The 10,687-nt window shown below is 40.9% G+C and overlaps 1 protein-coding gene across 4 annotated transcripts; it reads right to left on the bottom strand.

The window, feature by feature from the left end:
• Positions 1 to 3,105: 3,105 nt before the first annotated feature.
• Positions 3,106 to 10,620, bottom strand: LOC310886959 (uncharacterized protein). Of its 4 annotated transcripts, none has more exons than XM_083812260.1 (7): positions 9,806 to 10,620; positions 9,055 to 9,150; positions 7,784 to 8,104; positions 6,532 to 6,586; positions 5,692 to 5,795; positions 5,398 to 5,450; positions 3,106 to 4,762 (listed from the first exon to the last, which is right to left on the bottom strand). In XM_083812260.1, exons 1-7 carry the CDS (start codon positions 9,846 to 9,848, stop codon positions 4,499 to 4,501), a joined length of 936 nt encoding a protein of 311 aa, XP_083668386.1. In that variant the 5' UTR covers positions 9,849 to 10,620; the 3' UTR covers positions 3,106 to 4,498. The 4 variants fall into 4 exon arrangements, with proteins under 4 accessions (XP_083668386.1, XP_083668387.1, XP_083668388.1 ...); XM_083812261.1 differs by having other exon boundaries at positions 7,784 to 7,933; XM_083812262.1 differs by having other exon boundaries at positions 7,784 to 7,933; positions 8,802 to 9,150; positions 9,806 to 9,844.
• Positions 10,621 to 10,687: the final 67 nt, after the last annotated feature.

Below are 10,687 nucleotides of genomic sequence, written 5' to 3'. Positions count from 1 at the left end.
GGCTGCCTTGCCCTGGCCAGCGTGCCTTTTGTGTGTGCTTCGAGTGTTAGGTGAATCTCTGGGTTGTGAGCAGAGAAGGTGCACGCTAATTAGAACGGTAATTTTTGATGCAAACAAAATAAAGGGAAATATACACTGAAGTCACACTGTCCTGCTTCCTTAGCTAGCCAGTTCCTGCGTGTCCATTGTCATAATGCTCAGGGTGACATTTCAGTCTCTTTCATGCTTGTCGCAGGACTCATTGTACACCTTGAATAATTATCCCTGAAAGGTTGTGCAGAAGAATCCAGTGTTAATGCAGAAGGGAGTGTCCTGCAGGTGCAGTGATGGAATTTGTTCAGGGTTCCCTAAGTGTAAGAGATGACCGTCTAACTTCATGTTACCCAAATGCTCTTCTTTCCCAGACATTCGTTCCTTTATATTCCTGGTTATTGTCCAGAAAGGTGGTTTATTCTTGTTCCCAAACTCTAGTTAATCATGCCATTATCTTTTTTTTTTTTTTTTTTTTTTTGCCAAATACAATTGAATGGAGACCATTAAAAAGAGCTTTTCTGTTTTGGTGCAAAAGGAAGTTTTCCTCATAAGAGGATTGAGCAGGCTTTCGAAGGTTTAAGAAATACTCAGCTTCCATGTCTGCCTACTAATACCTCTCAGACATACTTGCTTTTCCTTCCACGTGTGCTGCTCAGGCTCTCTCAACGGTATTGGAACTTCAATGTTAACAGTGATAAAGTAAATACTTTTATCAAGCCTGAGGTCCTGCACTGTCAGGCAATCTTTTTGTGTGGTATCAGCAAGTAGTTGTATGTTATCATAGCTCTTGTGCATGTTTAGAGTTTGCAAAGGTCTTTGGGATAACAGCCATATAAATAAATAAATAAATAAATAAATAAATAAATAAATAAATAAACGTGTTCAGCCTATTCCATTTCCTGTGTTTTGGGGATGTACTCTGTTTTAGAAGAGATACACCAAACTTCACTGGTATTCATAGACAGATATGGTAGACATGATAGATATTCATAGATATGCTTGAAAGAACTGTAAGCACTCCTGTGGTTCCTGGAGCATGGTTCTACCCTCGCTGGTGCAGAAGCAGCTCTCTGCTAGCAGAGGTTGAGAGCACATGTGAGCATCACCAGCTGGCAACGAGCAGAACAAAAGGGGCAAGTTTTGCCCCAAGCACTGTTGTGTTTCTTTCTCCTGTGCTGGATGCCTTAACAGTGTTTTCCATGTGAATCAACTGTGGGTGAAGTTTCTATGCTGTGAAACAGCATGGGGAGAAGTTCCTATATCTGCTAATCTTGGGCTAATCATGGTTGCCAGGATCCTGTTTTTTGTTCCTTATCTTTCCTTTCTGGTATTCTATATTTTGCAGTTGCTGGGGATGGGAGAGAAGTAAGGCATGAAGTATAGAACAATCTAACAGGTATTCTAGAGTGAATAGAATAAATAAAACTTTGTATGACTAACGTGAAGTGGATACGGTTGATAAGTGTTGGATTTTCTCTGTTCTTTAGGTTTCTCATGCAAGAACACATTGCTGATTCTTTCTATTTTGAGGAGGTAGAGACAAACATGTTCCAAAAGTGTTCTCATGTTTCCGTGATTTCCAGAGGAAAAGGAAAGCTATGAAGGAGCCAACTTAATTTTGTCTAGCAGGAGACTCCTTGATCTCTATAGTTTTGCTCTCAAGCAATATAATCCAAAATTTAGTTTGCTTTCCTTGTTTGTTTTTTTTTTTTTCCTTTTTTTTTTTTTTGTGGGTCTTTCAGGACATGGAGCAGAACTGGATGATTTACATAGTAGCTAATAAAACATTATGCTTTTCATGTCGTTTGCTCAAATCTTTGTGGTTTCTCATGCATATGGCAAATTTTACCCAATTTGCAAAACTGCTGCTGGAAGGCATTTAGATGGCATCGTACTATGATGACTGTAGCAGAATCTCTAGAGTATAATTGATTATATGATTGCTCTGTTCTTATAGTCCGCTTAGGGCAAGAGCCCTTTGTAGTGAGCAGATGAAGCTGCCTAGCCATTAGTCATATGGATATACTTCTACTACCTATTCGAGATGAAAACAGTCCTCTTAGTGGACAAAGTGGACAAAGAAGAAACAAATATTTCAGGGTAGGCTGCAGAGAATGTTTAGATTTGGGATGAGTTTTAACTACACCTCCTGGAAAAGGACAGAGGAGATGTCTGGAGGCACTGGAGTGGAAAGTATTGACAGATAGCCTCCGTCTTAGAAAAAAAACTCCTGTCCTCTTACATCCTGTCCACTGTGCCCTACCTATCTCATATGCCCAGTTCCTAGAATGTTGCAAATTTATTTCCTGCTACCGTCAAATGAAAGATAAGCTGGGAGGATACGTGAGACATTAGCCACGTGCAACTCTACATCGCTATTCAGCAGCTAATACAGAGCAGGGTCACTGAGTAGATGTTTCTGTCAGGCTTATCTGAAGACACGTTCAGGTTTGTAATGTCCCAGATGTCCAGAGGCTGCTTGTACACAACTTAGAGTGCTCCTGAATTCAACAGCTGGCTATAGCAGAAGTGGATAAGTGTGCTGCTGATGCTAACTAAGTACCAAATGTGCCAACGCAAATTAGTTGTTCCAACAATGCTGCCTTTGTTGTAGGCAGGTCAAATGACTAGCAAGTCTCCTTCATTTACACAGAGGGAAAATACCTGTAAGATGTTACAAATTTGGAAAGATTTGAGAATATTTCTTGTGTCTTTTTTTTAAAACAGCCAGTTACGTATTTGTGTTTTGTGACAGAGGACTGGTGCAATCTGTAGAGATAAACTATATCTAGAAACACCCTCAATTTCACCATATGATATCAGGTTATCTACAGCTTTGTAGACCAGAAGTGTGTACCAATAAGCCTTGCTATCATGACTTAGTTGTTTAACTTCTATTCTTTAAAGATCTGAGGCCTTCAGGGCCTTTATTGTGTGTGTCATTGCCTAGGTGAAGAATTTATGCATAAAAAGTTCAATTGCATTCAAAGAATCAAAGAGGTTAAATAAGGAATAGAATTTGTATATTGAAGCTTATTATATTAATTATTTGTCTTTCCTGGTGTGTGTAATTCAGACCTTAATGGTATGGTCCCCACACAAATGCTTTTGCTGTCTCAGAAATGCCCCAAAACATAAGGACGTCAGTCAGTAAGTCCTGAGGCAGTTAGTGAAGGCAGTGGTGAGAAAGAAAGAAAAAAAAAGAAGCAAGAAGAGAAAACAGGAAGTCAGTATAGGAAGTGAAGGATGCCATCATGTAAGCCTGTTTAGGAAGGGAAAAAATGATTTTGTTAGCTATTATTTTATGTTATTTTAGTTTTATTTTTTAGATAATCTGCAATAGAGAGACAAAATAATCTCAGATACAGTTGTAAAGTGCCTGATGTCCTGTAGCCACATCAGACCAGGCAACAGAAGTTCCTTCTTCTCTCCCCTCTCCTCGCTCCATCTCTCTGTCCTCAGAACTGGACCAGAACCCACAGGCAAGATGAAGTTTACATTTACATGATATGATTCGTGGACATCTCTGCCTTTCCACATTCCTTTTTTTCCGTGCCACGCAGTACCTAAGCTGGTGCTTCTTCCAACCTTAATATCAACAAATTAAAGCCATTTTTGTGCCTTATTTAGCAGCTTTGGGCCCAACTCACAGGATTAAGATGAGAATTTTAGCTGAGTTTTGGGAGTTATCCATAATCCTTAGTGGATGTTTGTACATATCACTATGATAGCAGGATTCAGGAATTTGATCAAAATGTGTGTAATATGTAGTACAGTCAAGACAGATTTATACTGTAGCATGAGTGTAGCATTAATAAACAAGCACGGAAGGGAGGAAATCCAAAGTTATACATACAGTCTAAAATCTGCACTTGTATGTTCAAACTGAAGACATATAATGTAGACAAATTTTTCAACAAAACTAAACATGTTTCCTTGACTCTCTGAAATACATGAAACAATTTTACCTGCTAAAATTCAGCAGATGCTTTACCACTTCGCTGATTTGGACCTAATAAGCATGGGCAATAATTAACATTTTATATGCAACTATTTATATGTGTTGTTGAAGTTAAAACTCTAGAAGGAAGTGTCATGCTCCCGTATCTCAAAGCCCATTGCTGGCTGTGGCACTGGATCTGTTGCCATGAGAGAGAATCTGTTTCCTGTATTTGGGTTTAGAGTCGTTCATTGTTTAAAAATAGAGTAATTTAGAGAAAGCAAATATACTACAGCCTTCCACTACGTTTACTTACTAATAGCTGAATTGTGATGCTGCACTATTGGAAAATTGTGGTTATTTTTTCAGGGAAGGTTTGTGCATCCATGTGTCTCATCCTTTCAGCAGCTTTCATCCGGGCAATCCCGTGTGTACCCAGCTTCAGCAGCTGGTTACAAATGGATTGTTTCTAAGCCCAGTTCAGCAAAATTCTATGAATAAACCCAAGGCTTTGTGCTGCTTCGTTTAGGTGAACCTGTTTTTCTCTTTTTCAATTCCAGAACGTGGAGCTGCGGCTCTGAAGAAAACAGTAGCATATTCTACAGGCCCTGAGAAAGCTGAGTTCCCTGGTGGTTCTTCAAGGTGGAAGAGAACTTTTGGTGAAGGCTGTACATTGACATATGTAACATCTTCAGGCTTTGGTGGAGGTTGGTGCCTTAAGACAGCATATGTTGTGCAGTCATTCTTATCCCCATCTGAAGTTCTACTTGCTTTTTTTCTTCCATCCTTCTGAAAAGGCGTGAAGAGTGAGAAGTTGAAAAGGAATTCACCATTTTTTGGTTATGAATGTTAGTCTCAGCTCACTTAAAATTACAGATATTTTCGCCTCATATCATGAAGCTGGGGAAGAGGGGAGAGGATGCTGGAGAAAAAAGAAAGCGTGCTCAGAGAAGTTTGGGAAACTTCTTTTACACCAAACTCTGCTTCCTAAGTCTTAAGGGACTGGTAGAAAGGCGCAGCAACAGTTAACACACAGAATATTTAGGGGGGTTGCGGCTAGCAGATTTTTCCTTTGATGAGAAACTTTGTTGATCTTACTAAAGGTTCAAGGCCAGCGAACTTTCAAAATTATATATTGCTTTTTTTTTTTTTCTGAGTGTTGTAAATAAAAACATGCAGAGGGGTTATGACTTAGCCAAATAACCAAGTCAGGTTGTGTCTGCTCTGCAGCCACATGTGGGCAATCACAAACACAGACTGCTGGCTGCAGTCTGCTAGCTTGAGCGGATGCTACGTGTTCGCTGTAGGATGTGTGGTATCGTGTGCTTTGTAATTGCCTTGAGTGGTAAGCACAGAGCCAGCATCTCTGCGTGACAGAGATCAAACAAAGCACCAGGAATGAGGGATTTCTGATGCTCTCTTACCTGCAGCACTCCTTTTCTGAAATCAGGATGTCTGCTAAAGTCCATCCCTTTTCCTGCCGCAAATAACAGAATCTCCTTTGAGTGCAGAACCACGCCTTTACCTTTTCATCTTAAAAATGATTGCCCCCACTCTTCCGTCCCTGACATTTAGCTCACATGTTGCATTTCTCTCAGCTTGGTCTTGTTTCCTCCCTTTGCAATGATACTACAAATAAACCTTACTGGCATTCAGGGTAGTGTGAAACCAGGTCCTAGGGGCAGGGAAAAATAGAGAAGAGGATTAGAGAGCTTTACCTGCCCTTTTCCTTCTGATGTAGCTGGTGACAAGGAGGGTAACAGTAGCAATAAGGGCAGTTGTAGCCAGGAAGGAACTCAGCACCATGACAGTATAACGAGTCCTGCAAGGAAAAGCATGGTATCTCCATTACTATTTACAGCATGAGAGGTGATTAGGCTAATTTGGAAGGGGATTTTGTGTGTTGGAAAATGGAGTATGGTTCCAGGATAAAAATTCAGCGTGCTGTCTCTAAACAAGTTTGGTTCTGGGTGGTCAGTACTGGTCTACAGACACAAAGGATCCATCTCAGCTGTATTTTCTTTGGCACTTGGCAAGCCTGGGGCATATTCAGAAGCTTGAAATCTCTTCCTGCAATCAGTTGCAGTGCTACTAGAGCTCAAAGGCATCCCTCATAAGGATGCAGTTGCCCTTCTCATGATCTGTCTTTGATCAGGATCATTATGAGGGTCTCTTTTGATCAGGTCTGGTAATAACTCTCATCTAACATGCCGTGTGGTTTAGATGGGGTTGGTCTTAGGCTGGTCTGCTTGTACCAGAGGCAGAATCATTGTAGCATTGCACAGGCCATATGGTTGTCCCTTTTAACCGTGTAGAAAGGAAGGATGCAGTTAAATCGGGCATCTTCAAGAGACCTCTCCTGGTGCTCCTGAAACCAATAGGAGACTTCTGCAGCTTTTTATGGGACTTGGGGAGGTTGGTCCAAACCCCATGGCAGAGAAACGGAAGCCTACGTGTATGTGTGCATGTGAAAGTTTCAGCTGTTTGTGACAGCACCCCTCAAATCCTGCACTGCATCCAGATTGCCACGATTAGAGCCTGGGAATCTTTGCTTTTACCTCTGGTCCTTTTTGCTGGCATCTGTGGGGCTGGCATCCAGTTTCCAGTTTTCCCCTTGAAAAAAAAACACAAGAGCAGGTGATTTTCCCACATTGATCCATCCCTGGTGACTTTCTCTCATGCTTAAAAATCCTGCTTTGCAGGTTGATAGGATGCTCTGGAGTTATTGCTTGTTTGTTACCCATGACATTGTGCACAAAGATATTCCTCCTGTGCTATTTACCCGCAGAAGAAGGTTTATTAATGCAGCAGAGTCACTGGAATGGGATCATCCAGTTTCTCAAGAAGGATCTGGGAGTTTTGTTTAGGTTGTTCAATAGTACCTATTATCAATGAATCTAAATGAAAACATCAGGTGTAGGCCCAGCCAGACAGCTAGTAGCTAGCTGGACAGGAACAGACATCCTGTGAGTCCAGTTTTCTTCCCTTTGGATTATAGTCCTCTGTTTGTTTGTGTTTTTTTTTTTTTCATTCTTGCAAAATATTTCCTACTGAATTTCATCACGCCATGGAAAACCTACTTATTTGATGATTATACCACGTGCGGATGGGTAAAAGACTGGTGGTTTCTGCTCCCCTTATAAGTTTGGGTTCTGTGACAAATCAAAGGGAAAGGACAGCTACTGTCGGGGTTAAGTTTTGTAGAAGGGATAGGTAAGCCATGAAAATTCATACCATTTTAGAAACTGATGTAAAAATTGAGTTGCAATTGAATGCTGTTAGAAAGGAAGCATTTTAGAAAAAAAATATCTTGTGATCTTTTTCTTAAAAAAGAAATCTTGTGATTTCCCCTTCCCTCCACATTTTTCAGTTGTCAGAAAAATCAAATAGCTTCCACCAAGCATCTTCTGTTTTGCTGCTTTCTGCACCAGCTAAAAGCAGAAGAAGTAAAGTTTGAAAGCAAATAGAAAAGTTTATTAATGAACAGTTATAAAAAGGTGAACTCAGGTGGAAATGCAGGTAAATGTTCAGATCTCTTGGAGTCTGTTTCATCTGCTGATGTGAATGTTAAATTTCATTAGTCAATGAAGCCAAACCAGACTGCCTCCCTCCCAAGAATTGGCTGCAATTTCTACCATTAGTATGTATCAAAAAATCTGTGTAAGAAAGGAAATTCAGGAATTATCTGTGTCTCAGGAAATTTCAAGGCTCAGAAGAGACCTCTTTAACGTTGACCTGGAGTCTTTCTTGTCAAGTACTAAGAAACTGCTGACTTTTAGAAGATCATCATTAATTCTTTGATTAACTCACCCAAAACTTTCAGCATGATCCTCTTCAGTAGTTTGTTTCTCCCCTGGAAATGGCTCTCAAGATGGTATTCGCCTGAGTCATTAAGCTGGAGATTTTTCAGCCACACTCTAATCATTTTCCTTGTGAAGTCATTCATCATTTCAGTCCTTCCTACTTTAATGATACTTTGATCAGCGTTAGCTCTGATAATAGGTTGACATCTAGCTCGGGACACCATTTTGCACCACATAAAATGCTGAAGCTTCCCAACGTTGGCTGTCACAGAATAGGAGCAATGAAGGAACAGGGATTTCCCTTTTTTTGCAAATATTGTTACAGGTTCTAGAGACAACAGAGTGGTGATTCGTCAGAGGGGCAAAAGACAGGAAAATGCAATCCCCACAACAGCACACATCTCACCCAACAAAGGAGCAGAGCAAACACCAGCACAAAGAGAACTGGCAGAAGACGTGGAAGTTACCGGCCATGGTATCAAGTTCCAGGGCTGTCATTGCTGTCAAATTCCCCAGCTGCTGTGACATGGAGCTACCTCTGCGCTGTGTTCAATTTAGGAGGGTGTTGCTCCATCTCTCAAGTCAGCTACTTGAGTTATCAAAGCCTTTCTATGTGAAAGGGCTCTGTGACTGGGAAATGCTTTTAACAAAATGGAAGATTTTGTACAAAAAAAAAAAGTATTTTTTTTTTAGTTTTCATCAACTTGTCTGTCCCAAACCTAAACCCATTTGTTTCTGATGAGTATAATCCCACAAAATTTTGTTATTTTTTTTGATGGTAATTTTTTAAATAATGATTTCTTTCCCTTTGATGCTCTTTGATTTCATATGGAAAAAATAATTTCTTGGCCATTTCTGCCTCTAGATACATGCAGATACATATTATGGTTTCTTATTGCCCTTGATAATCTCTAGTGGAATCTCTGTGACTAGATACACCATACTTTGCTATGGAAAAAAAACTGGAAATGACGCATCATTCTTGATTTATTTTGGTTGTTGGCTCTGTTGACCTCATAGCTCACCCTTAGGTGAAACCACCATCTGTATTCTTTGCAGCAAAATTTGCTTCAGATCTACCCAGACTCCACACTGGTATGTGCCAGAATCCGCTCTTCGAAGTGCTGCCATGATAACAGAAAACCAGCCGCCTCCAAAGTCTTTCAGCTGAACGGTGCCGTGCACGGTTAGGATTAATCCCTTCTTCTGAAGGGAAACTCAAGGGTAAGACTGGACAATATCTTTCTGATAGCTCCTTGCACCAGAATTTCTACTCACGTAAATGCTTGTGCACATCATATGAACAGTTAGCTCTGAAGGAGTCTCCCTCTACGTGCAGAAACACGTGTGTGTCCTCTCCTGGCATGCATGATCCTTTCAAAAAAAAAAGAAAATTGATGCTAGAACTAATCTCAGCTTAGTGTGCCACTTTTTCTTACGTTATACCACTAATACTGCTGGGACTGTGAGAAGAGTTATTTAACTCTGCAGGTTTGCATAAATAAACATCCATGCCTAGCCTAGAAAAAGGGAGCCACTACCCTTTTTCCATTGTTATTCAGATTGTTCCTCTCTGTGGACTCAGTATTTATTGGCAGTAAGAAAGCAAACAGCAGCTAGCCTGTCTGACATTGCTCACAATACCTCATCCATCACGTATCTGGAGAAAGCAACACAGATTCCCCTCCCCATATGCTAGGTGATTTCAGACTAAGAATGCTTCAGTGGTGGGAGAGAAAGGTCTAAGAAGGTCAGAGATTGCCAAGTATCCCTCATAAAATTAATTTCTGGACAAACTAACAAACTACTGTAAAGAAAAATGAGAAGCCAAAAGCTTGTATAATTAAAATAAGCACATTTCAGGCTGAATATGTCCTCCCCTTGTAGTCCCTCATTGACATCTGGCAGTCTTATTCTGTGTCTGGCCATAGATGGCCTGAATAAAAAGTGCAAATAAGAGTGTGCAGTGCACACAACAGCACAGAAAGTACCCTGTTCCCTGGAGAAATAAGAAGTCTCTGAGCCTTACCTGGTAGTGCCAGCAAGAGCAGCAGGGCTGGAAAACCGCCCATTCTGAAGTACAAAGTGGTTTAGGGCACGGAGAAAAAAATTATCCCAGATCTTCTTTATCACTGAGGAATTCTCTGGTGTAGGGGAAGCTAACTTGCTTTGTCATTTACAGTCATCTGCTGCCTAGTGATGCCAGTTTGGAGTCACTAAGAACATCTTTTAACCACAGTCTTAATATTACTTCCCATGTGGGAAGGCTGCACCATGTTTACTGGCTGTTTTTTTGCTTTAAGTATATTGTTTTCTAGATAGCCGTATTTAGCAACCATGCTGTGTGGCTGTGAAAGAAATGGATATTTTTGGTCTCTAGGGCCACCTTGATATACTACAGAGCAGCTTTCAGTAGGATGTGTTCATTCTTCCTGCTGTTTTGCACATAGATGCAAGTTTTGTATCCTTGTTCCCAAAGAGCTTGTACAGTGCTAGAGAACAAGCATTACATTCTCCCAACATCACGGAAGCAGTGGGCAGCCTTGTATGAGGTTTCTCAACAGGTTAGATCTGGAATTAGGACCTAAGCCTCCTGGCTAGAGCTGTGATTCCCTTGCTTTACTGCTCATCTCTACACTGGGCACTACAGTGCCACCCAGGAATGTTAAAGCTAGATTTGCATTAGTACAGCTGCAGTGCTGTGCGGCTGTATACGGGCTAATTTACCCTGTGGAAGCAGAGGAAATTAACTTAGAGCACAACCATGAACAGCCTGGTCTGGTTTTAGAGTCTAAATGGAGCTCATCTAAACGGTGCTAAATGGAGCAGGCTTGACCTGCCAACCTGCCCAGGTGTCCTGGGGCACTTCTGTACACTATAAACGTGCCGGCATGTTCTAAGTGGTACCGTT

Source organism: Anser anser (assembly GCF_964211835.1).
Source record: "Anser anser genome assembly, chromosome: 27".
Taxonomy (NCBI): Eukaryota; Metazoa; Chordata; class Aves; order Anseriformes; family Anatidae; genus Anser; species Anser anser.
This window is presented reverse-complemented; position numbering and strand designations above follow the sequence as displayed.